Here is a 26479-nt window from a genome sequence, read left to right as displayed (position 1 = left end):
AGTAAAAAGCAGTAATTGTATTCCATAGAATTGTGACCTGTATAATATGTTTCTAATGAACTGGAAAAATAAAATATTTTATGAATTTCATTTGTTATTTAGATGTGGCATAATTAAAGATGTACATGTATTCCTTCACTGATAATCAAGTCAATACCATGATTCGATTTGCTTAACTTCTTTTTATCTGCTAATATGTTTCTAATGAACTGGAAAAATAAAATATTTTATGATTTCATTTGTAATTTAGATGTGGCATAATTATCCTTCACTGATAATCAAGTCAATACCGTCATTGGATTCCGGTATCTTATTTTTACAATATCTAATAATATTTTTCAAATGGACCAGAAAAAATGAAATGTTTTATGCATTTTATTTGTAATTTAGATGTAGCATAATTCAAGATGTATTCCCTTTTTTATTATTAGACTAGTAATTGGGTTTAAACTTATCTTTATTTGTGGAATTTGTTTCATGATGCCTTGTGTATTTTTATGAGCAAATTGTAACTTAATGTAGCAATGCATTTTTTAATTTAAGAAAAATGTGCCAAATTGTATTATTTTTTAAGGCCAATGTCCACAAACCCTAACAATAGCTTGAGTTTTAAATTTTAATGTGATTAGTTTACCATGTCATGATATGACTGCATGAAGTCAAATGTGATGATTTAGAAATGAAGGGGTTTGGGTGGCCGAATTGTTAACGTGTGAGTATTGGATCATAAGGTCTGTCATTGAGTCAAGTGGCGTGGTTTCAATTCCCCGCTTGTACATGGGTTTTCTCTAAGTACTCCAGTTTCCTCCCACTGCTAAAGACCCCTACCTGCAATCAAATTATTGAAGGAAATTGAGCATAGTTTGTGTTGGAGTGGACATTAAACCTCATTTTTCTCCCTCTCACTCTTTAAAAATAAATCTATTTCCAAGACGACAGGAATCAAAGTATTTTATCATGGTTAGTTTGTATGAAAAATTTAAACTAATCAGAATGGAGATTTGTTTTGACAAATTAATTATTTCTAAAAGATCATGACAAACCAAAAGATAAAGTTTTCTATTTTTATTCTCAATTCTTGGTTGTCATTGGCATAAGTTGCTCTGCATGGTGATATTATGATGTTATCTGTGGTGTTGACACACTTAGGGGACATGGGTCCAAGAACTATTAAGAACTACTTTTTGCAGTTTTCATTGTCGCTCTTTGTGGACATTGGCTTTAATGTCTTCATATTAAAAGTCAAAATTAAGGGAGGATACAGACTCTTAAATGCAGGCCTACACCTGAGTATATATAATTATATAATTTGAACAATTAGTTATAGTTAAGTCCAGACATGATTAATTTGGTTTACATTATTTTTATATGCACTGGATAATCCACTAATATAGTCTCAAACTTCAAGTGTTATAGATTGTGTGTGTAGAAGTAGAATATATTATTTAAAGGGGAACAAGCTAAGCACTAGCAATGAACTGCAAGGATGCCTAGTATTTCACTTATTTTTTTGTTGAGAAAATGGAGTGACATAGTCCTCCTCTGGTTTCACATCTATTATACACAAAAAGGCTAATTAAACCTTTTCAATTTCAATAAATAAGTAGAACTTAAAATGTTGGTCAACTAGCTTAGTGTCTGTTCTCATGCGGAGCTAATTGTAGACATACAGTTTAAGTTTAGTACATGGTTTCCCCCCACAGCTAAAAACCACTATGCCCAAGCGAATTATTGAAATAAAATTGAACCATATGTTAGTCCTGAAATGAGCTATTTTGTGTCAAGTAGACGTTATACCCTACTTCTACTCTTTAATGAACCTGGAGCCATAATAAATCTTTAGTGCCAGTGAGTTCTGAAAACTGCTGAGTCTCACTCTCTCTGAGTCAAAGTAAAAGAAACGTACCAATAGTTATTTAAATATAGAAACTGAGCAAGGATTATTAGAATATAGAAACTGACCAAGGATTATTAGAATATAGACCAAGGATTATTAGAATATAGAAACTGACCAAGGATTATTTAACAAATGTACATATATAATTATGCATAGCTATATTAATCACTGTTGCCTTAAGGCAGTGGTTCTCAATCTTTTTTGCCAATGTCACACATGAAAAAATAGCGGCACACCATGCTAAATATATATATGAAAGTATTTGATGTTTGCAAAATAAAAACATTGCAAGTCATAGACGGCATACAACCGTAGACACAGACTAGTCATAGGCACATAGAATGACTCAAACTAAATAAAGAAAAACACAGCTATGAACTTACTTTATTGCAGTGTTTCGAATTTCATCAGTCAAATAGCTGACTTCCTTAGTGAGAAATCTTCTTAGTGTGCCTTTCAAAATTTGCGGCACACTTGTTGAGAACCACTGCCTTAAGGCTAAGGTCATGACTGCAATTATGAATTTCTCAGTCATAAAGATATCTTGTGTATAATTAACTCATCAATTTGTCCAACTAAATTTATTTTTATCTGAAAGTGTGATATTTCTAATGAAAAGGAAAATTGCATAATTAGCCCAAAATAAGTTAATTCTTACACACTGTCAACACCGGTTTAGCCTGTTTGTTTATTGACATTTCTCTAAGCACAAAAATACTCTCACTGATGCACACCCACCACTCGGCAAACCTCAGCAGATTCCAGTGCCCTACATCTAGCCTCGACTGTATGACAAAGTACGCCATCGGAACTACTTTCAAATTCCCGGAATACCAACGTCGTTGCCCATGTTACAGGCGCCTGTGGTATTTAACTCTTTGACAGCACAGTCTCTGAACGTTTCACAACCTCTACCCTGGGTTCCTGCAACTAAAACGTTTGACTAGTGAAGGTCACTGATCACCCATATTGTGAACATTACAGTGTTGATTTCTAGGTATATCTCCATCAAACTGTTGACAGGAGTAAAAAGTGCTATTGAATATGCCAACGCCATTTCATATATTATGATTTGTTTTCAATATCTTTTGTCTTTTTCATGTAGATTATAGTAAATGTAGTAAACTATAAAGTTGTTTTTGTCAAGTTTCACTTTCGTTGTTACCTTTCTGTGAAGCGGGCTATAGTTTTAATCCTTTTGTATTTGATAATCCCCATGCTTTACTGCTCCTACAATGAGAACAATAGCTGGGGGCATAACCTGATGACCCCAATTTCACCTTGTGGTGCTAGTGGTACCAACAATTGTTGTCTGGACATAAACAAGTGATGGTCATGTTCAAAGTTCGTGTTCAAAGGGTTAATGTTGAAGAGATGCCTTGTGGTGCTAGGTGTTCAAAGGGTTAATGTTGAAGAAAGATGCCTTGTGGTGCTAGTGGTACCAACAATTGTTGTCTGGACATAAACAAGTGATGGTCATGTTCAAAGCTCGTGTTCAAAGTGTTAATGTTGAGGAAAGGTTAAAGTAGATATATGTATAATATGAAATAATATATAATTAAATAAAATATTTTTAATCACTCTTATTGTTTGTTTGCTTATTTAAAACTCTAAAACAAGACAGATAGTACATTTTGAAGTTTTGACAAATTTAAACCAAAAAATTGATCACGCGACTCGAGTGGCTATTTATTTATTAAATCCCTGAACAGCTAAACATTACAGGGACATAATGTAAGATTTAGATAAAGAGCTGGACATTCTGGCTATAATATTTCAAAAATAGATAATGCAAAATGAATATATTGAAAATTTCATTCAAATTACTTTATTTTGAGCAAACTTAGCAATGGTTGTAGTTTTGACAAGATGTGTGCATTGATCGTACCTACTGTACTGGTGATTCGAGTCTTAGCCTTGTTTCTCCATTTTTAAATTAAATCATTAAATGGTCGAACCTTTCTATCTATTTAAAATCGGAGGTATCCGATGGCATCAAGAGTTGATTATGGTCTTGTCATGTTAATAAATGTCTAATTATTAATTTATATAATATTTAAGGCCCAAAGAAAGACCTGCAATAGGAAGATTCAGCTCTTGCATATAATGCCTATTAATTCGATTGGGTCTATTTTCCATTTGGTTTCTTTTAAATTTTGTTGCTATTAATCTTTGAACTATAGTAAGGGCTTAGGACATAATAAAGAAGCATGTGTTCTGTGTTCCATTTGTAACAGTTAAATTTCTAATAAAATTATCATCCAAAAATCGATCAATTCTTTTTCTTGACAGAAAAGGTGTACATTTCTTCTCTGTGTACAGGTAAAACACATTTTTGTAGTTCAGTTGTATCTAACCTTCCCCACAATGGTGGGTGTCATTTAGCTGTAGGAGCAATCAACTAAGATTAGGCGATGACGCGATTCATGTGGGGTCAAACACATGACTTGCATAGGTGACATATTTGTAGGGTTACCAGATTATTCATAAAAGAAACTGGGCCATTTGTTATTATGATCAAGCTGAAGCAAAGTTGGACCCAGAGCGCCCGATATGTGTGATAAATTGAGCGTCAAAGGTGCAAATTTACCAGGGTGGGTATTGGCATATGTTTTTTAGGGGTTTTTTTGCAACGAATGTGACCTACACATGTTTTGACGATCTCTTTGAAAAATACAAATATTTCAAAGAATGGTCCAAATTTATTTGACAAGCAAAGAAACCAATCACACTGTTCTTTGATTTGTGACCCTTCTTGAAGATCAAAAATTTATTTGTTTTATTATTTTCAACTGAGAAACACCTGATCAGAAAAGACCCTTCCTCCCCCCAAACCGGGACGTATGGTAACCCTACACATTTATGATACACTGGGCAAGGAAAACTGCAGTATATAGACAAAATAAAACAATGAAAAGATAAATAAGGATAAATTTTAATGAAATCTACCTGTACATTGTTAAATCTTGTACACAAAAAAATGTTAAATTACATATCTTTACTTATATATATTATACGTTTCTCATTTTATTAATTATTTACAAGATTTACAAAAATAACTATAACAATTACTAGTTTCAACCAATCAAAAAAACAAACAAATCAAACAGGAGACTGATTAGATTCGACCAATCGAAAACATCTGTACATGTCACATGACACCATGAATAAAAGTGGGTTTAAGTATGCAAATCAAATGCCAAAATGTGATGATATGTACCTTATCTGAACATTTCAGATCAAAATATTGAGCCTATCCGAAAAGTCATCATTATAATTAGCAGGGAATTTGGGGACTTACAGCCAATCATAAAGTTTGTATTTCTTTACAGAAAGTTTCAATGTGCTTCAGATAGTTAAAGTCCATTTTATTTCCTAAATAATATTCCTTGAGGCATTAACATTACAATTGTTTCACACCTCAAATTCAACAAATCAAACAATCAATAAGACTGAGGCAAGCAAAATCAAATATCAAAATCATATAATTAACATATCAAAAAAAATGTAGGATGCATCCATTTACATGTGGAAACAGTTACAGTTATATAATTGGTAAACTTTTCAATCAAAAACATGTCAAATAATTGATCAACTTGTGAATCAAAGACATGTCAAATAATTGAACAACTTGTAAATCAAAGACATATATAATTGATCAACTTGTTAACCAAAGACTTGTCAAATAATTAATCAACCTTTCAGGCTAAGACATGTATAATTGATCAATTTGTCAATCAAAGACATATCAAATAATTAATCAACCTTTCAAGGAAAGACATGTATAACCGATCAACTGACATCATTAAAGTTGTTAAGTACATGTATATTATAGATATTAAATATTAAAAAAAAAATACGAAACCAAATTTTGAGGGAACAAATTTAAATATCCCTTTCTCAAAACAAGTAAACAAATTATTATTTTCTTTTTAACATCTCTTCCCAAAAACATTACACAAATTTCATGCTCCATTCAAACATAAGAGAAATATTTGGGCTGGAATATTAAATCCATGACAGATATCATTATTTTACTGCCCTTAAAATATACCTAAATATAACAACCTCCTGATACAAGAATTAAAGTTTTCACATTAACTGGGTCAGTAAAGCAAGAACTAAATTGAAGCAGGACCCCCTCCCACCTTTGCCACAATATTTATGTCTTCAACTATACAGACGTTTCTCAACTTGGAATTTGTCAATCTGAAAAGAATAGTTCCGATTTGACAGATACATTTGATTATAAATGTGTTTCCATTTGCTTGTGGCTTTATTCTTTGAATATATAGACATTCTCAAGTTGGGATTTATCAATCTGAGAAGGATGGTTCGGATTTGACAGATACATTTGATTATAAAATGTGTTGCCATTTGCTTGAGGCTTTATCCTTTTACATAGAAATAGATTATTGATCCGTAAAGGATTTTAAGTTAAATTAAATAGCATAATTTTCATTTTGTTGTGACAACAAGAGTGACCATGGAAACTTTAATCCCTGTCTCTAGAAGATAGATTAAGATCGACTGGCGCATACCACCCTTAATACACAATAAGGCACTTCCATATACTTAACTATACGATATCATACAAAATATAATCTATTCAAAACAGCTACTTAGTAATTATATTATAATAGAGATCTTTAAATTCTATAACAATTTTTGGGGATGATGATTTTCCGTTTCAAAAATAAATAATGAAAATTCATTTTTTCCCATTTATTTTAGTAACTAAATATAAGAGAGCGAGAGAAATGGGGTTTAACGTCCACTCAACTCAAACTAGGTCATTTTGGGACTAACACATGGTTCAATTTTATTTCCATAATTCACTTGTGTGTAAGGGTCTTTAGCAGTGGGAGGAAACCAGAGGACCCAGAGAAAACCCACTAGGTTGAACAGGCAACCACGCCAGTTGACTCATTGACAGACCTTATGGTACAATGGGCATGTAATAAACATTCGGCCATACAATCTCCCCTACTAAATATAAGAGCTTTTAACATACATATTAGTAACAACACAATCCTTGAGAGCTTTTTAGCGATTGAGCACATTAAGAAACACTGTGCTTGAAAAAAAAAACCCCCAAAAAACCCCAGGTTGAAACATGGTACTATAAGTACAGTACAACAGCGCTGGTATTCCATATAAATGGTCGATGTGTGTAAAGTAAGAACACATTGTTGAGATACAAGATAATACAATGTTAGTTAAATGAAATTAGATCTTTTAATATTATATTATTTAATTTGGAATCTGAGTTTATGAAATTTCAAATAACAGTATTGACCATACTGAATATCACATAAATACAAGTTTGTGACTAAAATTCTCATGGGCAAATAAGAAACCTGATTTTTGTTATTAGCCGGTTTTCAGTGGGGTTTTTTGTTGTAGAGAGGGGTTTGGGGTATGGTGGGTCACCGAAAATCATCATCCTATATTGTTTTTGATTTTTAGCACATCACAATATACAGCACCATATTTGATAAAATGTTGAGCTAAAAGTATCTTCCATAAATACTATATACATATACCGGTATATATGTGCACTTGAAACAGGCAGTTTCTATTTTAATATAAATTGCACGATTATCTTTAATCAAAATAAATTATTTTCCTCGATCATATATCATGTTGAATGTTGGATTTGAAATTTCGAATAATCATTTGTCCATAGAAAGAAGGACAAAACGCAAGTTAAATATGTCCAATGCTAGAAATGCATTCATTTCAAACATTTTCAAGCGTAAAGCAATTGTAGACTTTGAAACACACACACTGTGATCTCCTCATAATTTGTTTCTAGTGAGTCAGTACCTGCATTATTTTATTCTTGACCTGAGGAGAGTCAATATTTGATCTTGTGCATATATTTTCTGCATTAAAGACTTGATTCATCATTTGCATTTTTTTTAAAATATCAAATTTCTCATGCCCTAATTAACGCTAATATGTGCTCTGAATGATTATTTAACAGAAAAAAAAGATACGCTAGATATCTTCCACCTCGGATTCAATCAGATTTAAACTAGACCCATCCGGTTTCTCCACTACCGATAAAAGATGGCAGCGTCTTGTTACATAGCGAGCAGCATTAAAATTTCAATATATCAGAACTTTGTAAATATTGAAAGGAATTGAACCATTTTTGGATATCCCAATATTGTAGTTTGTAATGAATTCCTATAGTGCTAAATGATGCATCAAACCTTTATTTAATTTGTGCCAATAAAGCAGAGTATTATAAATATAAAATTATAGCTTGTTCATTGCCATGGTGATTTATTTTATAATTGCTTGCTAATATAAGAAAAGTACAATCTGATCAAAATACAGATCCATATTTCGTTTCATTTTTTATACTTTCGATGGCCTACACTACATGAAGATCTGACAAGTTGTAGCGATAGGTCACGCCAGAGGTCATACGAGCAGCTTTTGACCCTATGACATCAGACATTTGATTAACCAATCAGCATTGATGTTTCTAATGGATTACCAACAGTTCCGTGCAAAACACGCCTAAAGCTCGCCGTAACAGATCGTTTCCCCTAACACCATCCAGAACACATCAATGATAACAACCCTTCCAGATCCTAGTGTAGTTAGGACAAGTAAAACGAAATTTTGAACTATAAAAAACGAAACGATTGAAGAAAGTACAACAAATATAAACAATAACTAAATTGATCAAAAGTTATTTAATGTAGCAATAACCCATACAAGTTCATTCGGTAAGTGCAAGAATCCCTGCAACAGTGCAGGCATGCTGGGAACTCTGTCATGATGCTGTTGGAGGAGAAAAAGAAAAAATCCTAGAACCGATTATAGAAATCCCCAAGCAACAAACTTTAGAAAACAATGTTGAAACTAAAGTGGTTTAATCCTGGATGCATTTTGGCTGACATTTGGTAAAGGGCTGTCACATGAAACATTCCCTGGAATATACCACTTTTAATACAGTCTTATCAAGTTTAATTCAGTAGTTTAATCCAGTATATATTTTGGATGACAGTATAAAAGGAATTTTGAACAAAATGCACCCTGGATTAAACTACTTTCATTTTAATGCAGTCTTATCAAGTTTATTAAATGGTGATCACTACCTTTGTATAATGTAGCAATTGGTACACTTTTGGTTTAATATTCCCACAGTTTTGTGTTATCTATCCAAATTTGACAAATTTTTAAATAAATAATGGAATTTTATTCACACTTTAATTGTAAGCATTGTTAAACTAATATTGAATGTATGACACTAATATTTTTATGTCACAAAATGAAATGTGGATTGTGGAATCAACGAGGCCTATATATATATCCCAAGTAATTTTAAAATATAAAACTTTATTTTGGAAACAATATTTCTATTTCACAAACTGACATCTGGACTGGGGAACAGGCTAGGCCTATATAATATGTATCTCCTAAAATTCTTGAGTAATTCAATTATGTACTTTGTAATTAAGTAAATATATTATTTCGTTCCAAGAGGATCCTCAAATATATCTTCCTTCTTTTCGCTAGTTTTTACTTCCTCTTTCTTCTTCCCAGAATCCTTTTTGGCTTTACCAACAACTGGTGTAGAATCGGCAAATATATCATCTGAAAAAAGAAGCGTTTTATTTTAGAATTTTCCACGTACATAATCTGTTTAAATTGTTGACATTTTGATCTGCTCCACTTTCTGAGGAATTTGGCTTACACATTTTTAGTTCAGTAATAATCAATCATAAAGCAAGATTTCTATGTTTAACACCTATTTTCATATACTGAATAAATATTTAGAATTTCGAAGAGAGTTTAAGTCAACTTAACATAAACCAGGTCATTTCGGGACTAACATATTGTTCAATTTTATTTCAATAATTCACTTGTGTGTAGGGGTCAGTAGCAGTGGAAGGAAACCGGAGGACCCAGAGAAAACTCACGAGGTTGCACAGGTGACCATACAACGTACAACCAGGGAATCGAAACCACGCCAGTTGACTCAATGACAGACCTTATGATACAACGCGCACATGGTAACCATTCAGCCATCCAACCCCCCAGAAAGGTTGAATGTTGAGTTTTTCATAAAAAATAAAGAAATATGTGTACAAAGCTTCATCTCAACTTAGAGTCATTTGTTGGTGATTGTACTTTAAAAATCTTTAAAAGAGTTGGCTCAGAAAGTTAGGGTCTTTTGCAGTGGGAAGACCCTGGGGCCTGAAAAAACAGATGACCCTACTTCCTGTCACGTTTCAGCTTGGGATCGAATCTGTGCCATGTGACTCAATGATAGACCTTATGATCTAAAGCGCACGTGTTAGACCATGCGATCCCCCCAAACACCCTGGAATTCAAACAAAGTTTTACCTATATCATCTTTAAATATTCCCTTTTTTTCCGTTGTGGCTTTCTTTTTCTTTTTAGGTTCTTTAGGTTTGGAAGCAGGAATGTCAGCAAATATATCTGTGTCATCTTTAAACAAGTCCTCGTCTTTCGTGGCTGCTTTTTTCGGTCTTCGCTTTTTTTCTTCTTTACTAGGTGCAGCACCCGCAAATATATCATCATCCTAAGAATTAAAAGCAACATTTTTTAAAGAATGTTTAAATTTTTTAAGTACATGTTTATTGAAACCACAATCCGATTTGAACAAAGATCCCATTTCATTTTGTTTCGTTTTATCACTCTCTGGAAGGATTTTTAAATGAACCCTGTTTTCTTTGATACAAGAGATTAGTCAGATTGTTGGGATTGATGTTGGTCGTCCCATTGGTATGTTATCTTGTGTACCGATAGAGCTTTAAAGAAGCAGTCCCAAATTTTACGGGCTATGCATCAAATGCATTAAGTGACCTGATAAATGGGACCATCACACTGTGACAAGCTTATAATCATGATTGTCCAGACAGGTTTGCATGTAGCAGACTGAAAACTTTTCGCCAATAACAATAATATAACTGGCTATGTCTTCAATTAATCACAGAGTTTCAGATAGTTGCACAGTCTAAAAGAACACCTGATTGCCGGGCAACAAAGATATGTCCACCAGCACCAGTTTCAAAAATTGTTATAATGCCATTTTAACGTCCACTCGACACAAACTAGGTCATTTCAATAATTGCGTGTAGGGATTTTTAGCAGTGTGAGGAAACCGCAGGAACCAGAGAAAACCCACGATGTTGAACAGCGACCCTATTCCTTGTCAAACACAATCGGGGAATTGAAACCACACCAGTTGACTCAATGACAGACCTTATGATACAGCGCGCATGTGCTAACCATTCGGCCATCCAACCCCCCAGGACAGGTGGAACAGAGAGGGATGACTACAATATACTCCAAAATAAATATGTCAGAGACAGCTTGTTAATAAGATATGTATAGGTAATAAGTTTTACTTACCTCAGTTTTTGATTTAGCGGTTGCTTTTTTATTTACACTACTTGAAGCAAAAATATCATCATCAGCTTTTGATGCGGCAGGCTTTGTTTTAGATGCTAAACGAGAAATAAAATCATTTCAAACTGCTTAAATAAAATACAATTAGCACTATTACGCAGATTGAACATAGTGAAATTAAAAATATTGGAATAAAATATCGGGATAACCAGGTCTTCATAGACACCTTATCTCTTATATTAAAATATAGGTGATCACATGACCACAAGCATCTTTGTTGCACTTTACTGTTTTCAAAACATAAATGCTTATTATCAAAGGGGGTCACGGTGGCTAAGTGGGTAAGACACTGGCTCACAAGCCTGGAGGTCGGGTGTTCAATCCCTGCATTGGCCGAGAAAGTTCACCCAGATTTTCCGGCGTCGTTCCCCCTTGTCAGTGATGCAGGACGGTGAGCCTGACAAGGACAGCTGTCTAGTCATTCGGATGATACGATAAAAAGCCCATAGCACACTGTAAGGTGTATGCCCGTCTTCATTAGCCCAGTTCGGAGCAAAACAGTAGGACGTTAAACCCCATTTCATTTCATTTCTTATTTTCAAAAGTCTTATTTTTACCTTTTAATTTGAAACAATTCTTAATTTCCTTTTGTTAATGTCAAGACTTCTTTTAAGGGGACGTCAATGTGTACCTGGTTAAGCCTTGAACGATTAGGGACACGTTTCTTGTTAGCCTCAAAAGGTCGAGGCTGAAAACTACTGAAGGTTCTTCTTGTTGAGAGTCCAGTACTCCCACCATTTGACAATCATAATGAAATAACCCCCAGTTCGTTTTGCTTTTTTGTTGAGTATACTAACAGCAAAAATAAACACACCAAAACAATCGAAAGTAGGGGTCCAGGTTTTAAATTGGATGTTTTTTAATTTTATTTTATTTCATTACCTGTTTTCTTTTTATTAATGCTGGCATCGGCAAATATGTCGTCTTCCTCTTGGGTTGTTTTAGAGCGACCTTTATCACTTTTATCTTTTTTAGAGTCTTTTATTGACGAGCTCGCAAATAAATCGTCATCCTCGCTCACTAGCTTTGAAGATTTTGATTTTTCTTTTGAAAGACTAGATTTTTCACTTTTCTTTTCACTTGCTCTTGGTGAAAATAAATCCTCTTTGTCTGTTTTTTGTTCACTTGGTTTCTCCTTTTTGTTTTTTCCTAGATCACTAAACAAATCGTCTGCATTGTCTGTTGGCTTATCTGAGTCTTTAGAGTTACTTGCCCCTGATGAAAACTTTCCTGAACTGAAAACATCTTTAGTGTCCTTAGTGTCATCTGTTAATATTGGTTTAGATTTTTCCGAACTTAAATCACTAAGTAAATCATCATTTCCGAATAAATCTCTTGGCGGAGAAGATTTTTCTGGAGATGATTTTTCTGGAGTTGTATCTGATTTTTCTGGAGTTGTATCTGATTTTTCTGGACTTTCATTTCCATTGGGTAATCCATTCGTTAATGGATTTTCTGACGGAGTTTCTATCGGCGATCCCATGGAAGCAAAATCTTCATAATTTATATTGGCATCAAAGACTTGTGACCGTCTGGCGTATCTACTTTGTGGACGTCTCTTTCTGGATATTTTTGCTCTTTCCTGAAATGAAAAAAAAAAACAAACTGCAATTGCATTTGAGTTTTGAAAATAAGTGAGAAATACAATGTAGTTCCCACTGACTCAAAATCCTCATTTAAAATTCAACATCTTAGGAAAGTATTGATGATGTTGACACATTGGAAGTATTGATGTCATATGAACACATTATTTAGTTATGGCCAGCTCTTGAAAGGAGGCATCAAGAATTTTTTAGTATGACACACTACACGTGTGAGATGAGGTGTCTGTTAGTGAAGTGTTGGAGGCTAATTATCTAACCTTATTGGCGCTCGCTAAAGTTGTAGCTTCTGCTGGTTCATCAAATCCTGCTGGTGCTGGTTCTGGTGTATTAGATGGTGGTGCAGCACCTGGTAATAAGGCAGATGGGTTGATGGCTAAATTTGCCTGTTAAAAGAAAGGAGAAAGGATCTTTTTGAAACTGAGGTCAACTACATTCAATCTCAGACTGTGAAATCTTGTCTACTGTCATATCATAGTTGAAGATTCACTTATTTTCTCACTGTGAGTAGAGCATGGTTTTGGCTGTAGACAAGTAAACATTATATGCATGAGCACGCTTTGTGGAATTACCGCTTTACAAATGGACATATTATTATTTATTAATACATATTTAGTCATTTATAACTAACAGTGTTGGATAAAGGAACAACATTAAACACAGCTACATCAGCAATACATATAGATGCCGAGTAATCAGAAATACACTTCATATCTTATCCAGAACAATATAATCAATGCATTTGAGACTATTAATTTGGACTGGAGTGTTCAAGACTACGTGCTTGAAGACTTGAGCATTATTAACCTGGATTGTATCACAATGGTAATTCCTCCCTTTACCATTAATAATTAGTGGAACAAGATATCCTATCTAGCACATTTTCAAAACGGCCGTCCACTATTCAATCTAAGAGTAAGTGCAAAAGGACCACACTACACGAAAACAAAACCGATAAGACAAACCTTCGGACAAAACCCAAACTAAACAGACGTTGCAAGCGCTAAAAAACAATTATCAATCTAGTGAATGGATCCGGTGGCCAGCTGTAAGCATCCACACTGTGCTGTAGACTTTTGTCTCCCGTATTTGTAAGGGTACAGGCTTCACGCAAAATGGAAACCCAGCAGAACTGTATGCATTATTACTACTTAAAAATTAACTCCATAACCAAAACCACAGAAGAGTAAGATAATTCATAAAAAGCGCATTTTTCACTGTATTCTAAATTGGTTATTTTAAATACCTGAAGCGCTCCTATTTTACCAACACCAGTTTTGATTGGTCGAGAAGTTCTGCTAGAGAAATCAGGCAACTACACAAAAACAACAAAAAACACAAACACATGCAATAATTAGTGAAAAACAAGCAAAATAATAAATTTAACCCTTTTGTTGCCAAGAGTCGAAAGTTTTCAACAACAGTTTTTATCCCTATTAAACTGTGTGTCGAAAATTTTTGACATTTAGCTCAGCAACATATAGCTTGCTCTGTTTTAAGTTAATCAAGACAGGAGGTAATTTGATAGATTGCTGAATTGAATGTTCACATATATTGGTCTTTTGATTTAGAAATTAAATGAAATGGGGTTTAACGTCCTGTTCTGCTTCAACTGGGCAAATGCAGACGGCCATACGCTGTCCAGTGTGCTATGATTGTCTACGGCCCACTCTTTATGTCAAATTCCAACTGCCAAGAGATCTTTTACGAGCATGCCAATGTGTACACAGGATCTCGGTTTTCGTCCCATTCAAACGACAAGACAGCTGTCCTTGTCAGGACCTCCGTCCTGCACCACTGACAAGGGGAAACCACATCGGAAAATCCAAAACTGGGATTGAACCCGCGACCTCCAGACTAGCCAGCCAGCGTCTTACTCACTTAGCCACCGTGGCTCCCGCTTTCATTTTAGCGATTAAAACATGCAGAAATCGTTTGTCAATGATTTGACTTCAAGACTGCTAACATTCAGTACTGGCACCAAAAGGGTTAAAAAAAAGAATTAACAAAACTTGCCAAGCATTTAAACCATGTTAGTTTATTATATTTTAGAAAACAAACAGAAGAGAATTATGCCTGGGCAGCAGTAGTTATACATGGTTTGCCACTGACCAACAGGAAAAATACAAATGGGCAGCAGATCTAGGACAATCTAATCCAAAGTGAGTTCACTGCCCTTATTGCATAAGACTACGGATCAGGAGCCTGTTTCACGAAATTTTAACTATGATAAAATCCAAATTTTAGTAATTTGATTGGATAATATTAGATTAATTTTTGTGCTTAGCCAATCAAAATTGAAGTATCTACTAAAATTGAATTTTATCGTTAGTTAAAATTCCGAGAAACAGTGCTCTGGTTTCAGACTCTAAGCACCAATTGTGTGTGGGAATAAACAGAGTATACTAAGTGAGTGTGGGGACTTCATCCCAGTTATATTTAATTAACAAGAAATGAGACATGTTCATAACTATTTTTTTTTGGGGGGGGGGGTCATATATTTTTTTTTTTTCGTCAAAAAGGCTGGGGTAGGGGTAGTGTAGGACTAATGTCCCCCAGAGTCCTGTAATTACGTTTTGTCCGGATTTCTCTTATCTTTTTTTCATCCTTACTGATTAATTTGATTTTTTAAGTATTAGTGGTTTCTAATAGATAAACTACGAACTACAGATAAAAAATGTCAATGTACATCCAATTACTTATAGTCCCATTTCTAGTTCAATCACATACCACTTTCTAAAAGTGCTTCAATTTATTTCCCAAGCATTATTCAAAAAGTCACTCCAATTTCATTTTCTCTTTTTTGCTTTTGTTTAGAATATTTGGCAGTTGTCACATCAAAAGCTGATATACTATTCAAATATTGTAAGTAATTATTTGAATACAGTTCGAATATTCAAATCTGTTCAAATAAAACCTCATATTCATAGATTTTGAAATTAAACACTGTAACCATGGTAGTTTTAATCTTGCGTATGTAGCCCTAATTTCTTTCACATTCATTCAATATCAAATTAATGTCCCATCTAAAATCACCCCAAATCATCTAATTTGTACTTGTCTCCAGTTAAAACTGTCCATTTGATTTTACAGGTGTTTAATTTCCCTGACAACTGTTCAAAAATAAACAACCACATTGAATATTAATGTATAATAATTAATTAGGACATTAAAGAGTCAGCTTTGAACTGGAATCCAGTACAAATTAGATGATTTGGGGTGATTTTAGACGTTTTTCATCAACTTTCAATGTGAAAGAAATTAGAGCTACGTACACAAGATTAAACGATACCTTGTTTACAGTGAAATATATCAACACTTGTCTATAAATTAAATATCCTTGCCAAAGTCTTGGATATATTTCATTACGGACTTATATTTAAAATAAAACAATGACTTGTATGAAATTGTCAAGCAAAATCAAATAAAACAATGACTTGTATGAAATTGTCCTGCAAAATCAAACTAGAAATGGGCCTTGATTTTTATGAGGAGTAAAAAAAAATCATATTACATTTTTTACAGTACACACTTAGACAACGACATTCTATAAAATTAATGAATAGGTCAGGATATTTAAATGTACTTACGTCACCCATAATATCATTATCTAAAGCTGGTGCTGCTGGGACACCATTCTCTGTATGATTTGATACTAAAAATAAAGTATTTGATTAGATTTCTACTTCACTACACTACCGTACAGTATTTAGCTGTACAGTGTACATTATTGGCTGAAATTTGAATTTACTCAGCCAATAAGATGGCTCTATTCAGTTTCTGGGCTAAATGGCACTGTATGGGGATCAAGCCCTTATTCCAAACCTGAGGGAAATTGGATCAAATGCCTATGTGGTGACAAGACTCAAAACTTGACAAAATTACTGAACTTTATTTATTTCTGGGCTAAATGGCACTGTATGGGGATCAAGCCCTTATTCCAAACCTGAGGGAAATTGGATCAAATGCCTATATGTGGTGACAAGACTCAAAACTTGACAAAATTACTGAACTTTATTTAAAATCAGCATCAACAAATCCTGTCAAAACCGGAGAAAACCTGCGAGTTTGGACAGGCGACCCTAATCCTTGCCACGTACAACTGGGGAATTGAAACCATGCCAGCTGACTCAATGACAGACCTTGTCATAAAGCACGCACATGTTAACCATTCAGCCATCCAACTCCCCACACTATGCAGGTACTTACCTTCATTTCTATCATCAGTATTTTTTGTTTCAGTTTGGGTATCATTTGATTTGGGTGCTTCTTCTGTGGGTGAACCTTTATCAAAACTGGCACCTTGTTTCTTCTTCAATCCCGCGAGTGGATCCATGCCACCAAACATAGAGACAGCACCGGCTGGTTTCCATGGTTTGCTAGCTGATGGGGAGGTTGGAGATGGTGAAGCTGTCTGGTAACAATTAATTTATTACAAATTAAAATTGTGAATAAAAGCGGAGAAATGGTATCAAATATTGTAGTTAATGGGTTGTTTCCAGTGTTTATTAATAATACTAGCTTGATAGTTATTAACCAGGGTTATGTGTACATTTCTTCTTTCAAGACAAAGCAGGAAAAGTGAAATTATAACAATCTAAAATTCTTTGAAATTCAAGTTTCAATATATTTCTGAATATAGAGTAGAGTATATAAAATGGTTCAGGTGTAGAGTGTATAAAATGATTCGGGTGTAGAGTATATAAAATGATTCAGGTGTAAGTATATAAAATGATTCAGGTGTAGAGTATATAAAATGGTTCAGGTGTAGAGTACATAAAATGATTCAGGTGACGAATAAATAAATTGGTTCAGGTGTAAGTATGTAACATGATTCAGGCGTAGAGTGTATAAAATGGTTCAAGTGTAAAGTGTATAAAATGATTCAGGTGTGGAGTGTATAAAATGGTTCAGGTGTAGAGTATATAAAATGCTTACTTCTGGTGATGAGGGCGTGGAACCTGATGGTTTAAGGGATGGTTTGGGGGCTGGTTTAGGAAGGGTTTTAGGTAATGTTTTAGGTAAGGTTTTAGGTGGTGCTGGTTTTCTACTAACCAACTTCTCATCTTCTCCATCTGAACCAAACAAGTCATCCGCTGTTAAACAGAATAAATAAAACATAGTAATAACAGGAACAACAACCAGTGAATGGGGTTTAACTTTTCTGCACTAACTGGAGTATACAGGTCACAATTCTATGGAATACAATCACTGCTTATAACTGAATGACGTTTCAACTAGGCTTCTCTAGTCATTATCAAGCAATGATAAAATATGAAAAATATATACATGTACACAACAATACTTATTATTACATACATGTACATATTTTTCTTCTGTTCTTCGTATCTGATCAATGAGTTTGACTGCCACATACGAAGAACAGAAAGAAAATATCTACATGTATGTAATAATCTTACTTTCTTGAACTAAGTATTGTTGTGTACATGTATATATTGCCTTGTTATATTTTCATTGCTTGATAATGACAAGAGAAGCCTTGTCAAAACGTTGCTCAGTAAAAAGCAGTAATTGTATTCCATAGAATTGTGACCTGTATACTCCAGTTCAATTACTAAATGCCATTGAAACAACTAACTGGGCTAATCTGATGAATATACACCATGCAGTGTGCTATAACCAAACAGTACTCTTATTTTGATTTACAATTGTTAGGGATATGATTACACACTTTTCCTTGATGGAAATGAAAATGAATGGGGTTTAACGTCCTACTGTTCTGCTCCGACTGGGCTAATGAAGACAGGCATATGCCATACAGTGTGCTATGAGGGGAATTTTGCCCGGGTAGCAGACTATGGCCTACTCTTACATCAAATTCCAACTGCCAAGGGATCTTTTACATGCATGCCAATGTATACACAGGACCTCGGTTTTCCATCCCAACCGAACGACTAGACAACTGTCCTTGTCAGGCCCTCTTTCCTGCACCACTGACAAGGGGAAACCATGTCGGAAAATCTTGATGAACTTTCTCAGCCAATGCGGGGATCGAACATGCGATGTCCAGGTTAGCGAGCCAGCATCTTACCCACTTAGACACTGTGGCTTCTTTTGCTTGATAGACTATCCATCCTACAACTCTGACAAGGGGGAAACCAGGGTGGAAAGTCCCAAGGAACCTGAGATCACCTGGTTAGCGAACTTGCTCCATGCTCACCAAGCCACAATGACTTCCATAGCATTTTGAAGAGTGTCTTAATGTTCTCAGCTCAAATGTCTATAATTGCCTTTTATTGTGCCTTCCAAGAAACAAAAGAGAGAGAGAGAGAGAGAAATGGGGTTTAACGTCCACTCGACAGAAACTAGGTCATTATGGGACTAACACATGGTTTCTTTTTATTTCAATAATTCGCTTGTGCGTAGGGGTCTTTAGCAGTGGGAGGAAACCGGAAGACCCGGATAAAACCCACAAGGTTGGACAGGCGACCCTACTTCATGTCATATACAACCGGGGAATCGAAACCACACCAGTTGACCCAATGACAGACCTTATGATACAGCACGCACATGCTAACCATTCGGCTATCCAATCCACTTCAAAAACCAATGAATGATTTTTATCACCCACCAATGCAAATGATTTGTTTATCGTTCACCTAAGGTTTGTACAAGGAATATAAAAAAAATTAATTTCGAGGCAAGTAAATCATCTTAAATGCATACTATTTCAATTCTTGTCCGACTTTCACTTGCAAATTTAGGGGGTGCTCGATTGTTAGATCAGAACATCCCGAATTGACAGAATTGGAATAAATTGATACAGAATTCAGTCCTGTCACAGTTCTGCCAGTGCTGACAGCTGAGGTGGTGTGAGTAGAATCGTGACGTATTTTAAGTAACAAATATATTTCAGCTGCCATGATTGGTTGAGATATTTTTTTATGCAGTCGGCACATGCGCTGTACTCCGAAATTCTACTTTTCACTCGATTGACACTATTTTCGGAATTGACAGAATTTAATTACCGGAACGTTCAATCGAGTATTACCATGGAGACTTTATCTTGATCTATTTTTAAAAATCAAATCTTACATTTTTTACTTTTTTCTTTGTTTTCTTTTCTTTCTATATTCTCTTCCTTTTCTGTTTTCTCTCCTTCCTTCTTCACATCCTTTTCCTTTTCTTTCTCACCATCTGTCTCTCCCAGTGGATCAATCGGTTTCCTTTTCTTAAGTAGGGCAGATGGATCCATACTACCAAACATAGAAACAGCTCCTACAGGTTTCTTGGGTTTAGTGGCTGCTGGCTTTTCTTCCTTTGGTGGCTAGAAAAAAATGGCAACAGTATTTACATTAAATTAGCTAAGTCTCTAACTAAATATCATCCAAAGTCTTCGACATTAAAAACAGGTATTGTTTGTCAATTTAAATCAAAATTGATGTTGTGATCTTAACTGTAAAAGATGGGCTTTTGATATCCAATATTTAAGACAAAATAAACATTTTACCATTGGTACACGAATCTTGTGCCATATTGCGTTTCAGCACCATTTGTAACAAGGGACTCGAAGAAAGAGGCTAGGCATATTCCACAAGTCTTGTCAAACGGTGACGCCATATTCTTATCTGGAGAGCATGCACAATAAATATTATCGGTGCAGACTGGAATAACTAGATGCTAGAGATTGCCATTCGATTGAGACTTCTGACGTATTTCGCCGAACATAACTGATTGGAAATTACAGTAAAAACAGAAACGATTGAATGTAAATCTGTTTATATACATTCATATTACATTATTTTATGCATTGTAACCCATTTGTGTCAATTTCTAGGTCCCAAATATTAGGGATTTAGTGCCTTTCAAATAGTACACATGTCATTAATCTGGATTTTAGTATATGCTGGCTTGCATGAAACACATTGAGCAATTACTATTGCTACATTTGTCAAAGATAGATAAAGATTGTGATTTAAAATCCATAGAAACCAATATCATCATAAAATTGCCCTAACTTATGTCTGAAGTCTGAATTGATCGATTCAAATGTTTTTAATAATAACATGTTTGATTGTGTGTGGTCTCAATTTTTATTCTGGCATGTAGGGCTTTAATGGGGTTTAACATCCACTCGAAACAAACTAGGCCATTTCGGGACTAATATTATTAGGGTTCAATTTTATTTTAATAATTCGCTTGCACGTAAGGGTCTTAGCATTGGGAGAAAACAGGCAGACCAGAAGAAAAGCCACCAGGTTGGAAAGGTAACCCTACTCCTTGTCATGTACAAACTGGGAATTGAAACCACGCCAATGACAGACCTTAAAGTTACAATTTCATATTTTCTAAGAAAGTCAAAACATAATTATTTCTATGTCTTTTGCTCAATAGGTTGTCAACTCACTATTATACGATCATAGGTGTCATTCTCACACTTAAAACTCATTTACATCGAAAATAATAACACAATTACCTCCCTTGTTTTCTATTCTCCACCATGGAGTAGCTATCCTCAAACGTTTGAATTTGAAGAGGAAAATGATATTTTTGCCAATTTCTCAACTGGCAATAGTGAATTATAGGATTAATAGGATTATTCTTTAACAAGGTAGGACTTTTTATAGATACCATCTATTTTAAGGCTTTATTTTAATAAATTTTAAAAATATAACGTAAAAATATGAAATTGCAACTTTAAGATCCAACGCGCATGTGTAAACCATTCGGCTACCCAACATTTTAAACTTTAACATGTTGGTAATTTAACATACCTCATCTTTTTCAGGAAGATCTGTTGATTCTGTTTCTGTAACACCTGCGATATCTACTTTATCTTTTTTCTATATAAATAAATATATAAATATTGAGTATACAAATATACAATTAGATATATAATGTTATTTGTTAAAGACATATCTGAACATTCGGTAAGAAAATAAATGTTATTAAATTCATATACTATATACAGCATAACCACTGACTCGGCTAATTATGAACATCCTAGAACTGGCCCTGAGTTCACACAGAAGTCTAAGAAGCAAGTTAGGAATTTACTCAACTTTCATTCACTGTTTATGAGAAATATCTTTGATCCAGAAACATAAAACTTTCCACATAGTTTCTTATTGATGTATTTGATACATTAAAACAACAAAAGTTTTATAAAGGGCTATAATTTAGTTAAAATAAGGCAAACAATTTTGAATAAATTCTTAAGTATGAAAATGCTTTGTGAACTCGGGGCCTTTTCTATTTAAAACAAAGCATTTTTCATGAGCATCAGCTGAACTTTTGAAAACCACTAGAGTCAATAGCCCAGTTGGTGCTTGAAGTAGGATGTTAAACCCTATTTCTTTTCATTTCTATAATGTACATGACTCATATAGAATCATAAAACTTATATATCCCAGTGATGGACCAGCAGATCTCTCTGAAATTTTCCATTCCATCTAAGTTGAACACCACAATATTACTGTATAGTGTATCCCTATTACTTGATTTTACTTATTGATGAAGGCTTCCATAATGTTAAAGCAACTTTGATGATAAATTAAAACACATAGATAAGAAGAATAACAATCCTTTCCACTGCCTATCTCTCTGTCTATCAAATTGTGTTCATTTATCCAAATTTAGACACAACTAATTAAATATGGATGAAAAACTGTTTCTTCCACTGCCTATCAAATTGTGGTCCTTTATCCAAATTTAAATACAACTAAATAACTATGGAAGAAAAACTGTTTTTTTCCACTGCCTATCAAATTGTGATCCTTTATCCTAATTTAGACACAACTAAATAAATATGGAAGAAAAACTGTTGTTTACACTGCCTATCAAATTCTGACCCTTTATCCAAATTTAGATACAACTAAATAAATATGGAAGAAAAACTGTTTTTTACACTGCCTATCAAATTGTGACCCTTTATCCAATACAACTAAATAAATATGGAAGAAAAACTGTTTTTTACACCGTGGTCCTTCATCCAAATTTAGATAGAACTAAACATACCCAAAACCAATTCACAGGAAAACATATACAGTTCATGTCTGTGATAATTAGCTATTAAAATACACATTGAGTATAAAGCAAATTGTGTGGCATTCTAAGTAGACAATCAGGAAATACTTAAACATAATATATGAAACAAATAAATGTCAACAATTTTCAAACGTTTGCATGATATGAATTGCTCATTAGGCCTACACTTTAATTAATTTTTTTGTTAAATTTATGTTTAAGCAAATCTTCTGTGACTTCATCGTAGACAGAGAGATAAATGGGGTTTAACATCCACTCGACACAAACCAGGTCATTTCGAGACTAATATATGGTACAATTTCATTTCAATAATTGGCTTGCTGTGGGAGGGAATCAGAGGATTCAGAGAAAATCCATGAGATTGGTCAAGTAACCCTATTTCTTGCCATGAACAAGCATGGGAACAAAACCTGCCACTTGACTCAATGACAAACCTTGGTGCTCCATTCAGTCATTCGGCAAATAACATGCCAGTTTTTAATTCAGTAGTTATGAGTGCAATGCTAGAAGAATTTTGCAGGGGCAGGAACGTTCCTCATATTCTTCCTCATATTCCAACTGCCAAGGGTTCAAATAGTTATGGATCATCCAGTCACATTATCAAGAATTTTGTACGATATATTACCGTTTCTTTCTTCGTTGACCCAAAAAGATCGTCATCATCATCGTCCTCAAATAATCCTCCAGTGGGTGCACTAGCTTTGGAAGGTTTCTTTGGGGCAACTGTTTCTTTTTTAACGGCTGTCTTTGGTTTCTCCTAAAACAGAACAAACAATAAATTCCATTGCAATCCTATTTGTAGCTTACTAAAATACATTTAAAGCAAGTGGGAGAAAAAAACTCCAGAGTTTGTGGATACTTACAGCTGGAGCTGCTGGGGTATTACTACCAAACAGATCTACAGATGGTGCCTCCTTTTCCTTGGTTCCAAATAAAACATCTTCATCATCAAATAGACTTTTACCTCCCCCGCCCACAGCTTTCTTTGTCTGTAAAGATGTGGAGAAAATAATTCACATTTTTTAAAGATGTAAAATATGACTCAGGTACGAAATGTTTTTTGAAGACCCAAAACCACTTTAGTATGTTATGCTGGTGTACAAATTGTTTACCAGTCCTTGGGTTAGTTCACTTTATTTGATCATTCTTTTAGGACATTTCATTAATTGTTGTGTGTTATGCAGTCCTCCTACACTTATTATCAGCTTGATTTGACAACATGTATATACACAGGCCTTGATTGGATAGTTCTTTTCTGGCTTACAATGTCTGTGTGTTTGTCCAGTTGATTTCTAGTTAATTATCATGTGTCCTGTTACATCCTCTTTCATAGCTTACAATGTATGTGTTTCTCCATTGGTTTCTAGTCAATTGTTATGTGTGGTGTTGTTTTCCTACACTTGACTGAACTAAAGGAACAAACCTGTTCTATTGTTTTCTTTGTGTCTTTAGATTTTGAAGTTTTACTGGCTGTAGATAATGATGATGATGACGAACTGAACAGGTCACCACCATCTTCATCATCATCATCATCAAATAACGATAATTTATTTTTATCTTTCTTTACTTTACTCTTGTCTTCCTCCTGTAAAACAACAGAAATACCGGTAATTATCTAGGCATAATAGACTATATATGTTAACTGCACACGAAAATACAGATAGAACAAAATATACAGTGATAGTTAGATAACCATTGATATATCTCTGAAATGGAAATAAAATAAAATGCTGTCTGGGGAAATATCTTTTACCCAAAAAATATATTATCATAATTATTTTATTTGTGAAAACAAAGTCAACCTTAAATAACGATAACTTAAGTTTGAATTCATCAGTTTCAATAATTTTTGGAAAAGAAGTTTTGTTAATAAAAGTATGCATGATTAGTGTATGTGTTCTTTAAAGATACATTATGGGAGATTCGATAACGAGTTGGCAGTTCTCACTATAATAGTTAAAAACTAGATAATGTAATGGCAATTTGCTGAAAATTGATCATCATTACTAATTAAAGTCAGTATGATAAACAGCATAGTCTTGATTATCCAATTAAAGTCAGTACGATAAACAGCATAGTCTCGATTATCCATTTAATCATTAAATGGTGAAGGAAAGTTATGCAGTAAATCGGCTCACAATCCACTAAAGATCGTAGGCTAGCGATGCCATCTAGAGTTGATTATGGTCTGGATAGGTTAATTAATGTCTAATTAATAATTTAGATAACATTTCCGACCTAAAGAAAGACCTGTAATACACAGATTTAGCTCTTGCATAATGTATGTTTAAGTCTATATTTATCATTTTTCTGGCATATTGTAGCTTAAACTTTCGCATTTCTATACTGAATCGGAGCAATATTAATTACAAATTCTCAGAAGTTCACAAAAATAATTGTATGCTGTTTTTTTTGCCTATACAAAACAAGTACGTACTTATTGGACCTACCAGATACTAAACTGTACACAGCACATTATTGTACATTTTGATTACAGTACCTTTTTGACTTCTGCAATTGGTTCCTTTTTCTTCAAAATGTCAGCACCACCAAATAAGGAGACTCCTCCAACTGGTTTCTTCTTTTCCGTTTCTTTTGGTTTTGAAATTGACCCAAACAGGTCATCTCCTCCATCCTCGTCAAATAAACTATCTTTTTTAGCGGCTGGCTTTTTGTCTTCTTTCTAAAATCAAACCAAGTTACAAAAATTGTTCCAATAAAAGATTTTTCAAATTGATAAAATGCAAAAACTGAAAAATTTATTTGTTTGAAAAAATGTGGGCAACCGAAACTGTGCCCCTACCCACTTCCTAAATAAAATAGTTCTGTACACCTATGGTTTCTTCTTCTTTTTCTATTAATGTTGTCTTATTTCAATATTCTTAGTGCATGCTCAGGGGTCTTTCCTGTGGGAGGCATACGCGGAGTAAAGGCGCCCCTTTTTCCAAGCAACATACGCTCACACAATGACGACAAGCCAGAGGTGACTGGCCAGCTAGGACCCGAAACTCGACACTCTAGACCACCAGGCACACCCTACCCCCATACCTATGGTTGAATAGATAATCTAATTATACGTGAGGGAATATAACTTTAATACCAAAGACCACACCTTCTTGTCTTGGTACAAGTAAAATAAAATATGGTTTGGTCAATTGGTGGGATAAAAAAAAAACATACCTTTTCTGATTTCGTGTCTGACTTTTTATCATCTTTGAATAAATCATCATCAAACAAAGCTGATGGTACTTTTGGTTTACTGAAATTATAAACAAACATTTAATTTAAATCAATTTGCATACTTTCAGTCAGAATTTCCTAACCTCATTTATATCCGGTCTTTATAGTCTAGATAGTGTTTTATGCGCACTATCTATATTTTGTTGTGCAGTGTTCCTGAAAAGTGAAGTATCAGTAATTTATAGAGATAGGGAACTGTTGGTTTTGTACACTTCAGTTGCCCTTTAATTCTAATCAATTTTAAAATTAATTTACCAGAGATAAATGTATTTCT

At 34.2% G+C, this 26479-nt stretch overlaps 1 protein-coding gene across 5 annotated transcripts in view; it reads right to left on the bottom strand.

Annotated features, from left to right (window-relative positions):
- Positions 1-4814: 4814 nt before the first annotated feature.
- Positions 4815-26479, bottom strand: part of LOC126810708 (WASH complex subunit 2) — a 50671-nt gene continuing 29006 nt past the window's right edge. For 3 of the 5 annotated variants that reach the window (XM_050535912.2, XM_050535927.2, XM_050535946.2), the window contains 16 exons: positions 26146-26224; positions 25466-25648; positions 24389-24550; positions 23829-23954; positions 23591-23722; positions 21693-21761; positions 20014-20245; positions 17896-18053; positions 17167-17371; positions 16548-16612; positions 14204-14272; positions 13218-13343; positions 12239-12938; positions 11300-11394; positions 10268-10466; positions 4815-9514 (listed from right to left, as the gene is read on the bottom strand). In XM_050535912.2, the coding sequence (XP_050391869.2) occupies positions 9387-9514; positions 10268-10466; positions 11300-11394; positions 12239-12938; positions 13218-13343; positions 14204-14272; positions 16548-16612; positions 17167-17371; positions 17896-18053; positions 20014-20245; positions 21693-21761; positions 23591-23722; positions 23829-23954; positions 24389-24550; positions 25466-25648; positions 26146-26224 (2728 nt within the window). In that variant the 3' untranslated portion in view covers positions 4815-9386. The remainder of the gene's footprint in view (positions 9515-10267; positions 10467-11299; positions 11395-12238; positions 12939-13217; positions 13344-14203; positions 14273-16547; positions 16613-17166; positions 17372-17895; positions 18054-20013; positions 20246-21692; positions 21762-23590; positions 23723-23828; positions 23955-24388; positions 24551-25465; positions 25649-26145; positions 26225-26479) is intronic. The other 2 variants (XM_050535936.2, XM_050535920.2) reach the window with 2 other exon arrangements.

Source organism: Patella vulgata, chromosome 1, assembly GCF_932274485.2.
Source record: "Patella vulgata chromosome 1, xgPatVulg1.2, whole genome shotgun sequence".
NCBI classification, from domain to species: domain Eukaryota; kingdom Metazoa; phylum Mollusca; class Gastropoda; family Patellidae; genus Patella; species Patella vulgata.
Note: the sequence above shows the minus strand (reverse complement) of the source record. Positions and strands in the feature narration are given on the sequence as shown.